This window comes from Bombina bombina, chromosome 3, assembly GCF_027579735.1.
Source record: "Bombina bombina isolate aBomBom1 chromosome 3, aBomBom1.pri, whole genome shotgun sequence".
Taxonomy (NCBI): domain Eukaryota; kingdom Metazoa; phylum Chordata; class Amphibia; order Anura; family Bombinatoridae; genus Bombina; species Bombina bombina.
Genome location: NC_069501.1, coordinates 1,234,908,510 through 1,234,929,062, shown reverse-complemented (window position 1 = coordinate 1,234,929,062; position 20,553 = coordinate 1,234,908,510). Strand labels below are relative to the sequence as shown.

The 20,553-nt window shown below is 43.3% G+C and overlaps 1 protein-coding gene across 1 annotated transcript in view; it reads right to left on the bottom strand.

The window, feature by feature from the left end:
- The window catches only part of ARHGEF17 (Rho guanine nucleotide exchange factor 17), a 591,511-nt gene that overhangs the window by 20,021 nt on the left and 550,937 nt on the right, over positions 1-20,553 (bottom strand). Inside the window, exons 15-16 of the mRNA XM_053708724.1 lie at positions 17,552-17,798; positions 16,054-16,140 (exon numbers count right to left, since the gene is read on the bottom strand). Coding sequence (XP_053564699.1) covers positions 16,054-16,140; positions 17,552-17,798 — 334 coding nt within the window. The remainder of the gene's footprint in view (positions 1-16,053; positions 16,141-17,551; positions 17,799-20,553) is intronic.

The window sequence follows — 20,553 nt, the reverse complement described above, 5'->3', positions numbered from 1 at the left end:
AGAATGGGACCCTGAGAAATTTGTTTAGGATCTTGAGATCCAAGATTGGTCTGAAAGTTCCCTCTTTCTTGGGAACTATAAACAGATTTGAATAGAAGCCCTGCCCCTGTTCCTCCTTTGGAACTGGGTGGATCACTCCCATAACTAGTAGGTCTTGAACGCAATGTAAGAATGCCTCTCTCTTTATCTGGTTTGCAGATAATTGTGAGAGATGAAATCTCCACTTTGGAGATGAAGCTTTGAAATCCATAAGATATCACTGGGAAACAATCTCCAGAGCCCAGGGATCCTGGACGTCTCTTGCCCAAGCCTGGGTGAAGAGAGAAAGTCTGCCCCCCACTAGATCCGGTCCCCGATCGGGGGCTACTCCTTCATGCTGTCTAAGAGGCAGCAGCAGGCTTTTTGGCCTGTTTCCCCTTGTTCCAAGCCTGGTTAGGTCTCCAGACTAGCTTGGACTAGGCAAAATTTCCCTCTTGTTTTGTAGAAGAGGAAGATGAAGCTGCGCCACTCTTGAAGTTTCGAAAGGAACGAAAATTAGTCTGTTTGGTCCTTAACTTGTTGGACCTATCCTGGAGAAGGGCGTGGCCTTTTCCTCCAGTAATATCAGAAATGATCTCCTTCAGTCCAGGCCCAAATAGGGTCTGCCCTTTGAAGGGGATATTGAGAAGTTTAGACTTTGAAGTGACATCAGTTGACCAGGATTTAAGCCATAGCGCCCTACGTGCCTGAATGGCAAAACCTGAATTTTTAGCCGTTAGCTTGGTTAAATGAAAAACGGCATCAGAAATAAATGAATTGGCTAACTTAAGAGCTTTAACCCTGTCAAGGATATCATCCAACGGGGTATCTACCTGTAAAGCCTCCTCCAGAGACTCGAACCAGAAAGCCGCTGCAGCAGTGACTGGGGCAATGCATGCAAGAGGCTGGAGAATAAAACCTTGTTGTATAAAGATTTTCTTAAGGAAACCCTCTAATTTCTTATCCATAGGATCTAGGAAAGCACAACTGTCCTCGACAGGAATAGTTGTACGCTTAGCTAGGGTAGAGACTGCTCCCTCCACCTTAGGGACCGTCTGCCACAAGTCCCATGTAGCGGCATCTATAGGAAACATTTTCTTAAAAGCAGGAGGGGGAGAGAATGGCACACCTGGTTTATCCCATTCCTTAGTAATAATTTCTGAAAACCTCTTAGGGATTGGAAAAACATCAGTGTAAACAGGCACTGCAAAGCATTTGTCCATTTTACACAATTTCTCTGGGACTACAATGGTGTCACAGTCATCCAGAGTCGCTAAAACCTCCCTGAGCAACACGCGGAGGTGTTCAATCTTAAATTTAAATGCTGTCATTTCAGAGTCAGACTGAAGTAATGCCTTCCCTGAATCAGAGAAGTCACCCACAGATAGAAGCTCTCCTGCTTCAACTTCTGCACATTGTGAGGGTATATCAGACATAGCTACTAAAGCGTCAGAGAGCTCTGTATTTGTTCTAGCCCCAGAGCTGTCTCGCTTTCCTTGTAACCCTGGCAGTTTGGACAATACCTCAGTGAGGGTATGATTCATAACTGCCGCCATGTCTTGTAAAGTAAACGCATTGGACGCGCTAGATGTACTTGGCGTCCCTTGAGCGGGAGTTATAGGTTCTGACACGTGGGGAGCGCTAGATGGCATAACCTCCCTTTTGTCAGTCTCAGAAACCTCAGGTGATAAATCTTTAAAAGCCATAATATGGTCTTTATAACTTATAGAAAGGTCAGTGCATTTGGTACACATTCTAAGAGGGGGTTCCACAATGGCTTCTAAACATAATAAACAAGGAGTTTCCTCTATGTCAGACATGTTTAACAGACTAGTAATGAGACCAGCAAGCTTGGAAAACACTTTAATAAATGTGAAAAAGCAATAATAAAAAATGGTACTGTGCCTTTAAGAGAAAAAAACTACCACGTAAACTGCAAAACAGTGAAAAAAGTAGTAAACTCTATGAAATTTTTACTGTGTGCATAAGGGACTAAAGCAGCATTGCACCCACTTGCAAATGGATGATTAACCCCTCAGGCCCAAAAACGAATTAGAAAAACTTAAAACCTGTTAACAAACAGTCAAACACACTGCCACAGCCCTGCTGTGGCTCCTACCTGCCCTTAAAAACGATTTTTTGCAGGAACAAAACCCTCTATAAAGGTCCTATAAGCCAGAGGACTCCTTCAGGGAAGCTGGATGTCTCAGACTGAAAACGAAAAACATAATTTATGCTTACCTGATAAATTTATTTCTCTTGTAGTGTGTTCAGTCCACGGGTCATCCATTACTTATGGGATATATTCTCCTCCCCAACAGGAAGTTGCAAGAGGATCACCCAAGCAGAGCTGCTATATAGCTCCTCCCCTCACATGTCATATCCAGTCATTCGACCGAAACAAGACGAGAAAGGAAAAAACTATAGGGTGTTTTAATTAAATTTTAAAATTTAGAACTGCCTCAAAAAAGACAGGGCGGGCCGTGGACTGAACACACTACAAGAGAAATAAATTTATCAGGTAAGCATAAATTATGTTTTCTCTTGTTAAGTGTGTTCAGTCCACGGGTCATCCATTACTTATGGGATACCAATACCAAAGCTAAAGTACACGGATGATGGGAGGGACAAGGCAGGAACATTAAACAGAAGGAACCACTGCCTGTAGAACCTTTCTCCCAAAACCAGCCTCCGAAGAAGCAAAAGTGTCAAATTTGTAAAATTTTGAAAAGGTATGAAGTGAAGACCAAGTTGCAGCCTTGCAAATCTGTTCAACAGAGGACTCATTCTTAAAGGCCCAGGTGGAAGCCACAGCTCTAGAGGAATGAGCTGTAATTCTTTCAGGAGGCTGCTGTCCAGCAGTCTCATAGGCTAAACGTATTATGCTACGAAGCCAAAAAGAGAGAGAGGTGGCCGAAGCCTTTTGACCTCTCCTCTGACCAGAATAAACGACAAACAGAGAAGAAGTTTGCCGAAAATTTTTAGTTGCCTGTAAGTAGAACTTCAGGGCACGGACTACGTCCAGATTATGCAAAAGACGTTCCTTCTTTGAAGAAGGATTAGGACATAATGAAGGAACAACAATCTCTTGATTGATATTCCGGTTAGAAACAACCTTAGGTAAAAATCCAGGTTTAGTACGCAGAACTACCTTGTCTGAATGAAAAATCAGATAAGGAGAATCGCAATGTAAGGCAGATAACTCAGAGACTCTACGAGCCGAGGAAATAGCCATCAAAAACAGAACTTTCCAAGATAAAAGCTTAATATCAATGGAATGAAGGGGTTCAAACGGAACACCCTGAAGAACTTTAAGAACCAAGTTTAAGCTCCACGGAGGAGCAACAGTTTTAAACACAGGCTTAATCCTAGCCAAAGCCTGACAAAAAGCCTGGACGTCTGGATTCTCTGCCAGACGTTTGTGTAAAAGAATAGACAGAGCAGAAATCTGTCCCTTTAACGAACTAGCGGATAAACCCTTTTCTAAACCTTCTTGTAGAAAAGCCAATATCCTAGGAATCCTAACCTTACTCCATGAGTAACTCTTGGATTCACACCAATATAAATATTTACGCCATATCTTATGGTAAATTTTTCTGGTAACAGGTTTCCAAGCCTGTATTAACGTATCAATAACCGACTCCGAAAAACCACGCTTTGATAGAATCAAGCGTTCAATCTCCATGCAGTCAGCCTCAGAGAAATTAGGCTTGGATGGTTGAAAGGACCCTGAATTAGAAGGTCCTGCCTCAGAGGCAGAGACCATGGTGGACAGGACGACATGTCCACTAGGTCTGCATACCAGGTCCTGCGTGGCCACGCAGGCGCTATCAGAATCACCGATGCTCTCTCCTGTTTGATCCTGGCAATCAGTCGAGGTAGCAACGGAAATGGTGGAAACACATAAGCCATGTTGAAAACCCAAGGGGCTGCTAGTGCATCTACCAGCACCGCTCCCGGGTCCCTGGACCTGGATCCGTAACAAGGAAGCTTGGCGTTCTGGCGAGATGCCATGAGATCCAGCTCCGGTTCGCCCCAACGAAGGATCAGTTGAGCAAACACCTCCGGGTGAAGTTCCCACTCCCCCGGATGAAAGGTCTCGCGACTTAGAAAGTCCGCCTCCCAGTTCTCCATGCCTGGGATGTAGATCGCTGACAGGTGACAAGAGTGCGACTCTGCCCAGCGAATTATCTTCGAGACTTCCAACATCGCTAGGGAACTCCTGGTTCCCCCTTGATGATTGATGTAAGCCACAGTCGTGATGTTGTCCGACTGAAATCTTATGAATCTCAGTGTTGCTAACTGAGGCCAAGCTAGAAGAGCATTGAATATTGCTCTTAATTCCAGAATGTTTATTGGGAGGAGTTTCTCCTCCTGAGTCCACGATCCCTGAGCCTTCAGGGAGTTCCAGACTGCACCCCAGCCTAGTAGGCTGGCATCTGTTGTTACAATCGTCCAATCTGGTCTGCGAAAAGTCATTCCTTTGGACAGATGAACCCGGGACAACCACCAGAGAAGAGAATCTCTGGCCTCCTGGTCCAGATTTAGTAAAGGGGACAGATCTGAGTAATCCCCATTCCACTGACTTAGCATGCATAGTTGCAGCGGTCTGAGATGTAGGCGCGCAAATGGCACTATGTCCATTGCCGCGACCATAAAGCCGATTACTTCCATGCACTGAGCTACTGATGGGCTTGGAATGGAATGAAGGACACGGCAAGCATTTAGGATTTTTGATAACCTGGACTCCGTCAGGTAAATCTTCATCTCTACAGAATCTATAAGAGTCCCTAGAAAGGGAACCCTTGTGAGTGGGAACAGAGAACTCTTTTCCATGTTCACTTTCCACCCATGCGACCTTAGAAATGCTAGAACTATCCCTGGATGAGACTTTGCATTTTGAAAAGTTGACGCTTGTATCAGGATGTCGTCTAGGTACGGAGCCACCGCTATGCCTCGCGGTCTTAGTACCGCCAGAAGCGAGCCCAGAACCTTTGTAAAAATTCTCGGGGCCGTAGCCAACCCGAAGGGAAGAGCTACAAACTGGTAATGCCTGTCTAGAAAGGCAAACCTTAGGTACCGATAATGATCCTTGTGAATCGGTATGTGAAGGTAGGCATCCTTTAAGTCCACTGTGGTCATATACTGACCCTCTTGGATAATGGGTAGGATGGTTCGAATAGTTTCCATTTTGAACGATGGAACCCTTAGGAATTTGTTTAAGATCTTCAGGTCCAAGATTGGCCTGAAGGTTCCCTCTTTTTTGGGAACCACAAACAGATTTGAGTAAAAACCTTGCCCTTGTTCCGTCCGCGGAACCGGGTGGATCACTCCCATTACTAAGAGGTCTTGTACACATCGTAGAAATGCCTCTTTCTTTATTAGGTTTGTTGATAACCTTGACAGATGAAATCTCCCTTGTGGAGGAGAAGTTTTGAAGTCCAGAAGGTATCCCTGAGATATGATCTCCAACGCCCAGGGATCCTGGACATCTCTTGCCCAGGCCTGGGCGAAGAGAGAAAGTCTGCCCCCCACTAGATCCGTTTCCAGATAGGGGGCCCTTTCTTCATGCTGTCTTAGGGGCAGAAGTAGGTTTTCTGGCCTGCTTGCCCTTGTTCCAGGACTGGTTGCCTTTCCAACCCTGTCTGTAACGAGTAGCAGTCCCTTCCTGTTTTGGAGCGGAGGAAGTTGATGCTGATCCTGCCTTGAAATTACGAAAGGCACGAAAATTAGACTGTTTGGCCTTTGATTTGGCCCTGTCCTGAGGAAGGGTGTGACCTTTACCTCCAGTAATGTCAGCAATAATTTCTTTCAAGCCGGGCCCGAATAAGGTTTGCACTTTGAAAGGAATATTAAGCAATTTAGATTTAGAAGTTACATCTGCTGACCAGGATTTAAGCCATAGCGCTCTGCGCGCCTGGATGGCGAATCCGGAGTTCTTAGCCGTTAGTTTGGTTAAATGCACAACGGCATCCGAAATAAATGCATTAGCTAGCTTAAGGGCTTTAAGCTTGTTCATAATCTCATCCAATGGTGCTGTGCGAATAGCCTCTTCCAGAGACTCAAACCAGAATGCCGCTGCAGCAGTGACGGGCACAATGCATGCAAGGGGCTGTAATATAAAACCTTGTTGAACAAACATTTTCTTAAGGTAACCTTCTAATTTTTTATCCATTGGATCTGAGAAAGCACAACTATCCTCCACCGGGATAGTGGTACGCTTGGCTAAAGTAGAAACTGCTCCCTCCACCTTAGGGACCGTCTGCCATAAGTCTCGTGTGGTGGCGTCTATTGGGAACATTTTTCTAAATATCGGAGGAGGGGAAAAGGGCACACCGGGTCTATCCTACTCCTTGCTAATAATCTCTGTAAGCCTTTTAGGAATAGGAAAAACGTCAGTACACACCGGTACCGCATAGTATTTATCCAGCCTACATAATTTCTCTGGGACTGCAACCGTGTCGCAATCGTTCAGAGCCGCTAACACCTCCCCTAGTAATACAAGGAGGTTCTCAAGCTTAAATTTAAAATTTGAAATTTCTGAATCCGGTCTCCCCGGATCAGATCCGTCACCCACAGAATGAAGCTCTCCGTCCTCATGTTCTGCAAATTGTGACGCAGTATCGGACATGGCTCTCGTGTCATCGGCGCGCTCTGTCCTAAACCCAGAGCTATCGCGCTTGCCTCTTAACTCAGGCAAATTAGATAATACTTCTTTCATAACATTAGCCATATCATGCAAAGTGATTTGTAAGGGCCTTGATGTACTTGGCGCCACAATCTCATGCACCTCCTGAGCGGGAGGCGAAGGTACTGACACGTGAGGAGAGTTAGGCGGCATAACTTCCCCCTCGTTGTCTGGTGATAATTTATTTACCGGTAAAGACTGACTTTTATTTAAAGTAACATCAATACAATTGGTACACATATTTCTATTGGGCTCCACATTGGCTTTTAAACATAATGAACAAGTAGATTCATCTGTATCAGACATGTTTAAACAGACTAGCAATGAAGGCTAGCAAGCTTGGAAAAAATCTGTCAATAAATTTACAAGCAATTGAAAGAAAAAAAACGCTGCAGCGCTTTTAAAAACACAAAAAACTGTCACAGTTGAAATAACAATGAACTAATTCAGTTATAGCCAACAATTTTAACAGTAATTGTATGAATTTAGCAGAGGATTGCACCCACTAGCAAACGGATGATTAACCCCTCAATACCCAAAAACGGATAATCAATTTAAGATTTAACGCTTTTATCACAGTCAAACACACTGTCACAGGTCTGCTGTGACTGATTACCTCCCTCAAAAATGAATTTTGAAGACCCCTGAGCTCTCTGTAGACGTCCTGGATCAAGGAGGAAGAAGCAGGAAGACTGTGCAAGAATTTTAACTGCGCAACAAGGCGCTAAAAAAGGCCCCTCCCACTCATATTACAACAGTGGGAGACCTGTTACAACGGTTTCTAAGCAGAAATACACGTTAGCCATATGGAAAAAAATCATCCCCAAAAAGATTTATCACCAAAGTACCTCACAAAACGAATAACATGCCAGTAAACGTTTTAAAAACAACTTTCCAGTGTTATGCAAAGTTATCACTAAGCCTGCTACCAGTCGCTTCTACTGCAGTTAAGGCTCATACATTTATTTCAGTATTAACAGTATTTTCTCAGTCAAATTCTAGTCCCTAGAAAATAACTCAACTGTGCATAGATTTATCAGCCTGATACCAGTCGCTACTACTGCATTAAAGGCTGTACTTACATCATATGGGTAACAGCAGTGTTTTCTTAGTCAATTCCATTCCTAGAAAATATTACTGCACATACCTCATTTGCGGGGGACCCCGCATGCTATTCCCTTTTCTGAAGTTACCTCACTCCTCAGAATGTGCGAGAACAGCCAGTGGATCTTAGTTACGTCTGCTAAGTCACTGTCAGCATTTTCTAGACCTTATCATCTCTCTAGAAAAAAATATACTGAACATACCTCAAAGAAGGGAATCTGCAGAACGTCCCCCCAACTGAAGTTTTCTTTCCATACTCTTCAGTTATGTGTGAGAACAGCAATGGACCTTAGTTACAAACCGCTAAGATCATCAAACCTCCAGGCAGAAGTCTTCTTCCAATTTCTGCCTGAGAGTAAAAACAGTACAATGCCGGTACCGTTTAAAAATAACAAACTTTTGATTGAAGGTAAAAACTACACTAAGTCACCAAATCTCTCTTGATACTTCCTTTCTTGTCGAGAGCTGCAAGAGAATGACTGGGGGTGGCAGTAAGGGGAGGAGCTATATAGACAGCTCTGCTGTGGGTGTCCTCTTGCAGCTTCCTGTTGGGAAGGAGAATATCCCACAAGTAATGGATGAACCCGTGGACTGGATACACCTTTACAAGAGAAAACACGAGTAATATTAGTAGGAATGTGTATAGTGGATCTAGCTTCTAAGGACCTAACATTTAAAGTAGTGGGGACAGAACCAGTATGCGCCATCATAAAAAAACCACAGAAAATACAAACAATGTGGTAGACAAATGATATTAAAGATTTACATAAAAAATCCTTATTGTGGATAATAGGTAAGTAAAAACATAAGCAAAGAACCTTACTCCTCAATAATGCAGCACTAGATAGTATAGAAAAAAACATACCCCCTCCACAATAAAAGATCGTATGCATCCCTAAAAGCGATGTGCGCTAACCCGGCAAACCATGATAGCCCAGAGAGGTAAGACAGAGGAGAATACAAAAAAGCTCACAGCACAAACTGACAAATGCGCAGTTGAGGCATGCTAACTGAACAGCTTGCACACAGGAAACTGCAGTACACAAAAAAACGACATGTGCACGTCTGAGCAGCGCACTAAACAGAAAACTGCATTTGTCGCAAACAAAAAGCTGACACATGCTTAACAACAAGGTGCGCAGTCAAGCCAACACATGCATGTCTGAACAGCGCACAAAACCAATAGTGCAATATAGATGTGCATACACTAAGTAAACAAGGCACACAAACAAAGCCAACATGAGCTAAACAAAAATAACGTGCAAAAACCTAAATAACGCAATAAAAACAGAATTTATGTTTACCTGATAAATTTCTTTCTCCAACGGTGTGTCCGGTCCACGGCGTCATCCTTACTTGTGGGATATTCTCTTCCCCAACAGGAAATGGCAAAGAGCCCAGCAAAGCTGGTCACATGATCCCTCCTAGGCTCCGCCTACCCCAGTCATTCGACCGACGTTAAGGAGGAATATTTGCATAGGAGAAACCATATGGTACCGTGGTGACTGTAGTTAAAGAAAATAAAATATCAGACCTGATTAAAAAAACCAGGGCGGGCCGTGGACCGGACACACCGTTGGAGAAAGAAATTTATCAGGTAAACATAAATTCTGTTTTCTCCAACATAGGTGTGTCCGGTCCACGGCGTCATCCTTACTTGTGGGAACCAATACCAAAGCTTTAGGACACGGATGAAGGGAGGGAGCAAATCAGGTCACCTAAATGGAAGGCACCACGGCTTGCAAAACCTTTCTCCCAAAAATAGCCTCAGAAGAAGCAAAAGTATCAAACTTGTAAAATTTGGTAAAAGTGTGCAGTGAAGACCAAGTCGCTGCCCTACATATCTGATCAACAGAAGCCTCGTTCTTGAAGGCCCATGTGGAAGCCACAGCCCTAGTGGAATGAGCTGTGATTCTTTCGGGAGGCTGCCGTCCGGCAGTCTCGTAAGCCAATCTGATGATGCTTTTAATCCAAAAAGAGAGAGAGGTAGAAGTTGCTTTTTGACCTCTCCTTTTACCTGAATAAACAACAAACAAGGAAGATGTTTGTCTAAAATCCTTTGTAGCATCTAAATAGAATTTTAGAGCGCGAACAACATCCAAATTGTGCAACAAACGTTCCTTCTTTGAAACTGGTTTTGGACACAGAGAAGGTACGATAATCTCCTGGTTAATGTTTTTGTTAGAAACAACTTTTGGAAGAAAACCAGGTTTAGTACGTAAAACCACCTTATCTGCATGGAACACCAGATAAGGAGGAGAACACTGCAGAGCAGATAATTCTGAGACTCTTCTAGCAGAAGAAATCGCAACTAAAAACAAAACTTTCCAAGATAATAACTTAATATCAACGGAATGTAAGGGTTCAAACGGAACCCCCTGAAGAACTGAAAGAACTAAATTGAGACTCCAAGGAGGAGTCAAAGGTTTGTAAACAGGCTTGATTCTAACCAGAGCCTGAACAAAGGCTTGAACATCTGGCACAGCTGCCAGCTTTTTGTGAAGTAATACCGACAAGGCAGAAATCTGTCCCTTCAGGGAACTTGCAGATAATCCTTTTTCCAATCCTTCTTGAAGGAAGGATAGAATCCTAGGAATCTTAACCTTGTCCCAAGGGAATCCTTTAGATTCACACCAACAGATATATTTTTTCCAAATTTTGTGGTAAATCTTTCTAGTCACAGGCTTTCTGGCCTGAACAAGAGTATCGATCACAGAATCTGAGAATCCTCGCTTCGATAAAATCAAGCGTTCAATCTCCAAGCAGTCAGCTGGAGTGAAACCAGATTCGGATGTTCGAACGGACCCTGAACAAGAAGGTCTCGTCTCAAAGGTAGCTTCCAAGGTGGAGCCGATGACATATTCACCAGATCTGCATACCAAGTCCTGCGTGGCCACGCAGGAGCTATCAAGATCACCGACGCCCTCTCCTGCTTGATCCTGGCTATCAGCCTGGGGATGAGAGGAAATGGCGGGAACACATAAGCTAGTTTGAAGGTCCAAGGTGCTACTAGTGCATCCACTAGAGCCGCCTTGGGATCCCTGGATCTGGCCCCGTAGCAAGGAACTTTGAAGTTCTGACGAGAGGCCATCAGATCCATGTCTGGAATGCCCCACAGGTGAGTGACTTGGGCAAAGATTTCCGGATGGAGTTCCCACTCCCCCGGATGCAATGTCTGACGACTCAGAAAATCCGCTTCCCAATTTTCCACTCCTGGGATGTGGATAGCAGACAGGTGGCAGGAGTGAGACTCCGCCCAAAGAATAATTTTGGTTACTTCTTCCATCGCTAGGGAACTCCTTGTTCCCCCCTGATGGTTGATGTACGCAACAGTCGTCATGTTGTCTGATTGAAACCGTATGAACCTGGTCCTCGCAAGCTGGGGCCAGGCCTGGAGCGCATTGAATATCGCTCTCAGTTCCAGAATATTTATCGGTAGAAGAGATTCTTCCCGAGACCAAAGACCCTGAGCTTTCAGGGATCCCCAGACCGCGCCCCAGCCTATCAGACTGGCGTCGGTCGTGACAATGACCCACTCTGGTCTGTGGAACATCATCCCTTGAGACAGATTGTCCAGGGACAGCCACCAACGGAGTGAGTCTCTGGTCCTCTGATTTACTTGTATCTTCGGAGACAAGTCTGTATAGTCCCCATTCCACTGACTGAGCATGCACAGTTGTAATGGTCTTAGATGAATGCGCGCAAAAGGAACTATGTCCATCGCCGCCACCATCAACCCGATCACTTCCATGCACTGAGCTATGGAAGGAAGAGGAACGGAATGAAGTATCCGACAAGAGTCCAGAAGCTTTGTTTTTCTGGCCTCTGTTAGAAAGATCCTCATTTCTAAGGAGTCTATAATTGTTCCCAAGAAGGGAACCCTTGTTGACGGGGATAGAGAACTCTTTTCCACGTTCACTTTCCAGCCGTGAGATCTGAGAAAGGCCAGGACAATGTCCGTGTGAGCCTTTGCTTGAGGAAGGGACGACGCTTGAATCAGAATGTCGTCCAGGTAAGGTACTACTGCAATGCCCCTTGGTCTTAGCACCGCTAGAAGGGACCCTAGTACCTTTGTGAAAATCCTTGGAGCAGTGGCTAATCCGAAAGGAAGCGCCACGAACTGGTAATGTTTGTCCAGGAATGCAAACCTTAGGAACCGATGATGTTCCTTGTGGATAGGAATATGTAGATACGCATCCTTTAAATCCACCGTGGTCATAAATTGACCTTCCTGGATGGAAGGAAGGATAGTTCGAATGGTTTCCATCTTGAACGATGGGACCTTGAGAAATTTGTTTAAGATCTTGAGATCTAGGATTGGTCTGAACGTTCCCTCTTTTTTGGGAACTATGAACAGATTGGAGTAGAACCCCATCCCTTGTTCTCTTAATGGAACAGGATGAATCACTCCCATTTTTAACAGGTCTTCTACACAATGTAAGAACGCCTGTCTTTTTATGTGGTCTGAAGACAACTGCGACTTGTGGAACCTCCCCCTTGGGGGAAGTCCCTTGAATTCCAGAAGATAACCCTGGGAGACTATTTCTAGCGCCCAAGGATCCAGAACATCTCTTGCCCAAGCCTGAGCGAAGAGAGAGAGTCTGCCCCCTACCAGATCCGGTCCCGGATCGGGGGCCAATATTTCATGCTGTCTTGGTAGCAGTGGCAGGTTTCTTGGCCTGCTTTCCCTTGTTCCAGCCTTGCATTGGTCTCCAAGCTGGCTTGGCCTGAGAAGTATTACCCTCTTGCTTAGAGGACGTAGCACCTTGGGCTGGTCCGTTTTTACGAAAGGGACGAAAATTAGGTCTATTTTTTGCCTTGAAGGGCCGATCCTGAGGAAGGGCGTGGCCCTTACCCCCAGTGATATCAGAGATAATCTCTTTCAAGTCAGGACCAAACAGCGTTTTCCCCTTGAAAGGAATGTTTAGTAGCTTGTTCTTGGAAGACGCATCAGCCGACCAAGATTTCAACCAAAGCGCTCTGCGCGCCACAATAGCAAACCCAGAGTTCTTAGCCGCTAACTTAGCCAATTGCAAAGAGGCGTCTAGAGTGAAAGAATTAGCCAATTTGAGAGCATTGATTCTGTCCATAATCTCCTCATAAGGAGGAGAGTCACTATCGAGCACCTTAAGCAGTTCATCAAACCAGAAATATGCGGCTGTAGTGACAGGGACAATGCATGAAATGGGTTGTAGAAGGTAACCCTGCTGAACAAACATCTTTTTAAGCAAACCTTCTAATTTTTTATCCATAGGATCTTTGAAAGCACAACTATCCTCTATGGGAATAGTGGTGCGTTTGTTTAAAGTAGAAACCGCTCCCTCGACCTTGGGGACTGACTGCCATAAGTCCTTTCTGGGGTCGACCATAGGAAACAATTTTTTAAATATGGGGGGAGGGACGAAAGGAATACCGGGCCTTTCCCATTCTTTATTAACAATGTCCGCCACCCGCTTGGGTATAGGAAAAGCTTCTGGGAGCCCCGGCACCTCTAGGAACTTGTCCATTTTACATAGTTTCTCTGGGATGACTAAATTTTCACAATCATCCAGAGTGGATAATACCTCCTTAAGCAAAATGCGGAGATGTTCCAATTTAAATTTAAATGTAATCACATCAGATTCAGCCTGCTGAGAAATGTTCCCTAAATCAGTAATTTCTCCCTCAGACAAAACCTCCCTGGCCCCCTCAGATTGGGTTAGGGGCCCTTCAGAGATATTAATATCAGCGTCGTCATGCTCTTCAGTAACTAAAACAGAGCAGCCACGCTTACGCTGACAAGGGTTCATTTTGGCTAAAATGTTTTTGACAGAATTATCCATTACAGCCGTTAATTGTTGCATAGTAAGGAGTATTGGCGCGCTAGATGTACTAGGGGCCTCCTGAGTGGGCAAGACTCGTGTAGACGAAGGAGGGAATGATGCAGTACCATGCTTACTCCCCTCACTTGAGGAATCATCTTGGGCATCATTGTCATTATCACATAAATCACATTTATTTAAATGAATAGGAATTCTGGCTTCCCCACATTCAGAACACAGTCTATCTGGTAGTTCAGACATGTTAAACAGGCATAAACTTGATCAGAAAGTACAAAAAACGTTTTAAAATAAAACCGTTACTGTCACTTTAAATTTTAAACTGAACACACTTTATTACTGCAATTGCGAAAAAACATGAAGGAATTGTTCAAAATTCACCAAATTTTCACCACAGCGTCTTAAAGCCTTGAAAATATTGCACACCAATTTTGGAAGCTTTAACCCTTAAAATAACGGAACCGGAGCCGTTTTAAGCTTTAAACCCCTTTACAGTCCCTGGTATCTGCTTTGCTGAGACCCAACCAAACCCAAAGGGGAATACGATACCAAATGACGCCTTCAGAAGTCTTTTATAAGTATCAGAGCTCCTCTCACATGCGACTGCATGCCATGCCTCTCAAAAACAAGTGCGCAACACCGGCGCGAAAATGAGACTCTGCCTATGCTTTGGGAAAGCCCCTAAAGAATAAGGTGTCTAAAACAGTGCCTGCCGATACTATTAAATCAAAATACCCAGAATAAATGATTCCTCAAGGCTAAATAAGTGTTAATATCAATCGATTTAGCCCAAAAAAAGTCTACAGTTTAAATAAGCCCTTGTGAAGCCCTTATTTACAATCGTAATAAACATGGCTTACCGGATCCCATAGGGAAAATGACAGCTTCCAGCATTACATCGTCTTGTTAGAATGTGTCATACCTCAAGCAGCAAGAGACTGCAAACTGTTCCCCCAACTGAAGTTAATTGCTCTCAACAGTCCTGTGTGGAACAGCCATGGATTTTAGTTACGGTTGCTAAAATCATTTTCCTCATACAAACAGAATTCTTCATCTCTTTTCTGTTTCTGAGTAAATAGTACGTACCAGCACTATTTGAAAATAACAAACTCTTGATTGAATAATGAAAAACTACAGTTAAACACTAAAAAACTCTAAGCCATCTCCGTGGAGATGTTGCCTGTACAACGGCAAAGAGAATGACTGGGGTAGGCGGAGCCTAGGAGGGATCATGTGACCAGCTTTGCTGGGCTCTTTGCCATTTCCTGTTGGGGAAGAGAATATCCCACAAGTAAGGATGACGCCGTGGACCGGACACACCTATGTTGGAGAAAAAAACCTTAACTACATACTTAACAAGCACCCACACTACTGCATTTACGATCTACAGAAACTGCTTCAAATAGATACCCAATCCAGTGCTGTACGCATGACAGCAGAGAATCTGTATATGTGGAGTATAACAATGATCCAACAGGAGGTGGCTAGGGACTGGTCCCTGCGACACCTGAGGCAGGCCTGTGTCTAGCTCCCACTGGGCGTAACTGTGCCAACACCCAATACTCCATAAACTTCCCTCTTTTCAAACAGTAACTCTCTGAGGGGAAAATGTGCCTTAAAATTTATCTGAGGACCTCTCTTACAGAACACCTGGAGCAGCTCCATTCTTCACCGTCCTTTTGCGAAGGCAAAGATAAGATTCTTTTACCAGTGAGGAGGGAGGGCTTTTAAGGGCTCTTGGAGTTTTGGGAATCTTTGCCTCCTCCTAGTGGTCAGGAGTATAATTCCCAGCAGCAATGGCTCGTGGACTCTCAACACTTTTATGAAGGAAATGGAAAATAAACTTGAAGTGGCACACAGGACATTTCTTGGACAGTTTAGATAAAAAAAGAAACCTGGCATATGACAACCAGGACGCCAATAGTCTATTCAATAAATCAAAGAAGATAAAGGATCTTTACACATTGCTTTAGACAATCCCTCCCGAAAGGAATACATAAAATAGAAAACATTAAAAATGTAGGTTATTAAAAATATGTTAGGTCTTTCCTATATTAATGGCCTTTCCATTGACTGCAACATACGTGCTGAGGACAAATATAACCCAGAAATTATAACACACCCGGCCCCCGGGATAAGTCTATCCAATGTACTAACCGGCACTGGGGACATCTGGTTTTTATCTGCTGTCAATTTGTGACTGTATAGATCCATCTTATTACTGAACGATTAACCACTTGTTCATCCAACACCCTTCATCTTCTCTAGGTAACATACAGTATATAATAGCTAAGCTCTTCTCTTGTCCTTCAGTACCTTTCAATGTGTAGCAATAGCCAGAACAATAGTCCATTGCTGTTTGTATATTGCGTATAGAAGACTAGATACTACAGAATATGAGATGTGTTTATATGTAATACTTACAGAATGCACATGACGGCAGCCGAGTGTTGCATTTTCATACTGTTCTTGCGATTCCGGATGTTGTCTGATGACTGATACACATGAATACTGAAAAAAAAATAACAATAATATTTAAAGGTAACACTATAAATATAGTTTGTGTATAATTCCTTCACTGGCTTTCTCTAGACTCCAGAATAAACGCAAAATCCTGACATTCAAGGCTCTCGATAACGCTGCTCCATTATATCTCTGACCTCGACTCAGATACTCTCCATCTCGTCCCCTTCGCTCTGCTCACAACCTCCTCTCCTCTCTTGTTACCTCCTCACATTCCCATCTACAGGACTTTTCCAGATTGGTCCCTATTTTGTGGAACTCTCTGCCTCGTTCTACACGACTCTCCTTTAGTATTCATAGTTTCAATCGCTCCTTAAAGACTGTTCAGGGATGCATACAACATACCCCAACCATTCTTATCTTCGTTCCTCTCCTCCTCCATTGTCAACCTTTGCACCCACTTAGCATGTAAGCCTTTGAGCACAGCTGTTCTAGATCACATTCATGAGAAGTGATTTACAACAGTGCAACTCTTTATTATTATTATCGGTTATTTGTAGAGTGCCAACAGATTCTGCAGTGCTATAAACAAAGGGGGAGTACAACAAAACAGTTATAGGGTAGAGGGCCCTGCCAATAGTTGCACTGTTGTAGTCAGCTCTTAAGAAGGTGATCTACAAACAACTGGACTATTAGGCTTACATGCTAAGGGGGTTCAGGGGATTGCAGTGGAGGAGAGGAACTGGTATTAGGAAAGGTTAGTGTAGGTTGTATGCGTCCCTGAACAGTAGAGTCTTTAGGGAGCACTTCTTGGCATGGACCTCTACGTATTTATCTCCTATAAATGCTACCTTTGTAAATTATTCCTATGTTTAGAATGCTGTGGAACCTGTTAGCACTCTACAAATAATTAATTATAATAATAATAATAATAATATTATAATGAAAGCTAGAGTTCAATCACACACATATATGTATGTACAATCCTACAGAAGATTTACTACCATAATTTAGTGCAGATCAGATAAAGATGAAGGCTAAAATCTGGTTATGTGTTAATATGTGTATATACACATAAATATATATTTATATAAGCATATATATTTACATGGAACACACAGTTCCCATAGGCCGCAATGTAAAGGCACTTTTCAGTGCCGTTATTTTTTCTAACACCCCACATCCCCTCACATTTAACCCTGCAATGCTACCTTTTTTTTTAAAATAAAAAACTAAGTCTCTTTATTTTGGTTCCAATTGGGGACTTTTAGAAAATTAACCAGAGATCAGAGCACTAATAGCTACCACGAGCTTGCAGTAGCAATTACCAGCCACTTGTAATGGCTGGTTAATTATCGCTTATTCGTTAATGGGTGAATTTGCCCGTTTATGGGTGCACAATAAATTAGCGCTCCACTTGTAATCTAGCCCAAACTGTCTTCCTATTGTGTGCTCTCACCAGCCATCCTCTGTCCCCAGCCACATGGAGCTCTGATAGGCTTCTGGGTCAATACTCATTAGGTCATCCAGACTCCCGCGGGTAAAGGATCCTCTGCTGATCTTCCTCACTGCCTGACCCTCCTTCGGGCTTTCACTGTCTCTGTTTTGGCTGAAGGTGCTGGGGATAGGAAGAAAGCCAGGCTCCTGCTCCTCCTCTGAGCTGGTCGTCTCAGTCGTTGTGTCTTTGGCACTTGGCATCTCTTCATCTAATTAACAAGGAACATAGTGAACACAAATAAAATAAATGTTTTATATATATTTTTAATTGCAGCAAATTACCAATATTGATACAGTTTGTTTGTTAAAAAGATAGATAATGGGGGGAGGAGCCAGCTATGGAACTGAACGGTCGCATCTCATAGTAGCTCCGGCTATACTCTTTGAAATATAACTCTTTTTGGCCGTTCAGATTCCCAAACTTTTACAATTTTGGTAATACAGAAACTTTAACGATATTGTTGTTTGAAGTGGAGGAGTAGAATACCCTCCTGATGTACAGATCCCATCTTTCGGATAGCAGGCCTCCAACCTATTCACTCTGGGAGCAGCCATTGTCATCAACGCATGGGTATTGAGCCGCAATCTAGCTTAACTACCAAGAAAATAGGCTGTGGACAAACACGCTGCCCCTATAACTATCGAGGGAGCACTTTGGAACAAGATCACTACTGAGACAGGTATTAATCTCAGAACGATATAGCAGCGCAATATGGAGAACGTGGCAGCATGGGACTCACCAACTCTAAAGCTAACCAAGCAGCAATTCCTACAGTTCGTGAGTGAACTTAGATCTGCGCTTCATTTGCCACTGATGCCTTCCACATCTACCTGCAAACCGAGCACAGAGGGGCCTTCCATACTGAACCCTGATTATTGCCGTACAGTCGAGCCGCAGAAGATAAATGGCCATCTACCCAGGCAAGCGCGCACTTTCGTACCAGCCGCCATGCAGGAAACTAGAAACTTAGGTTCAGACTTAGTCTCTGATGAGGTGCGGACTGATATGCTAATACCTAACGACTATAAGTCGGATACCCAATACGCCACTCTGCTAGCCGAGAATACTTCATATGCCACCGCACAGATGACAGCACAACAAGCGGGCATGGGGAAGCTGGCCTACACTTCATGGCGCTTCAGGGTCTGTATACTGGAGATAAACGGCCGAAGAATGCAGGATCTCAGATGTGAAAGACTAACTTTCTTGCCGTGCTACGGCAGTACATGGAGCCTGGAGGTGGCGATCCCTTATGGTCTCAGAAAGGGGATCGGATAGTTTGTACATAGATCAAGTGCTTATAATGGGAGACACATCTGCGAGTCTGGGACTCTGTATTCGGACTAGTAATATTTTGAGGTATCTAGCTTTTCCTATGCCTATACCACGCTCCTAAACCTAGACTCCGGGTGCTGGGTTTTTAGACTTGCTTTCCCACTCTCATAATATTTGGAATGAGGGACATATCACTCCACAGCACTGTTGATTAAATGCTTTCCTACTGATAGCTATTGTTGATGTTATACTACTTTTAAGTTTTCTGTGTTCTATGCTCAGCTACCATGGGCCATTTCTTGTGCATACAATGAGAGTTAATCATTACAATGTTTGTATATAATAGCAACTCTGTTGACTGCTTTAATGAGCTAATTGTTATACCGGGACACTCCCTCCACTATATTCTTCCCCTATTGTTGGTTGCCCATGCCCTTACTGCAATATGGTCTCTTATATTTGTATTGCTCATTTTGCTTATTCTGGGCGCTTGATATAGCTCATATGTTTGTTTATTAATCTGGGTTTCATACCATGTTTAAAAACTGTTTTTATCATAGATAGATACCAATCTAGCTAAATGTTCTATAGTATTGTAAGGTTGGCTGCGAGCACATGTGTAAACGATATAATTCTAGCTCTGCTTAATATTATTTGGGCGGATACTCTGCGTGTTATGCTATTGCCAAATGAACTGCGCAATATTAAGTATGACTATATTGCATTATCATAGCTATAGCTACCCTATCCCTTAGCATAATAGCTGACAACAGCATGCTGCCGATTAAATGTGTTTCTTCTCTTCTAAACTGATTTTGCACAAGAAGGACATATGTATTCATCTATAAATATAGGAGGGTTACAGTTCTATACAATTTTACAATATTCTAGCTTGATGGGTTAAAGGTGTTTTAGATGAGCTCTTGTTTTTAAGGTGTTAGACGATAGTATTTACCATGCATTGTTTATAAATGCATTGGTTTCATATGAAGGCTGTTGGTTAGGATCCAGCTGACCGCCTATAGAACTAATATATATATATATATATATATATATACACATTTATACTCCCTTATACACCCTATATAATTTATTGACACAGAGGATTGAAATAAAATGTGCCATGCTGTCCCCTGACATTTTGACTGCCCCTAAGGCTTAGGTGTCTGCGGCCGAGACCCCTCAGCCTTCTCATCTGTACCCCTATAGATGACATAGACATCATATATGGAAAGAAGACTGAATAGTTAGATGGGAAATGTTAATATTCTCCATTAGGTACATTCATCGATCCTTACAGATAGTTCCAAACTTTTGCCCCTCATCAGAACCTATACACTGCTATATGTAGCCTTTGATCTATGCATTTCACATGTATACTTATGCAGGCTGGTCCTACATTCTATATAGTTCACCTCCTGATAGTGCCAAAGTTGATCCACGAAACCTTTGATACATTTATTCACCAAGATTTTTGTTAAAAATTCTGGTGGCTCGGGTTTTGCATCAATTTAATGCGCGAGTAGCCCTCTCTACACACATATTAGCAAACCAGGTCCTTAGATGATTCTTCACAGCGCTGGGATGCCCTGTTTCATCACAGCGTGCTTACCTTGAATTGTAACATAAAAAGCTTCTTCAGCTCCATGCTTCTCACACCATATAACCTACTGTATATATATATATAC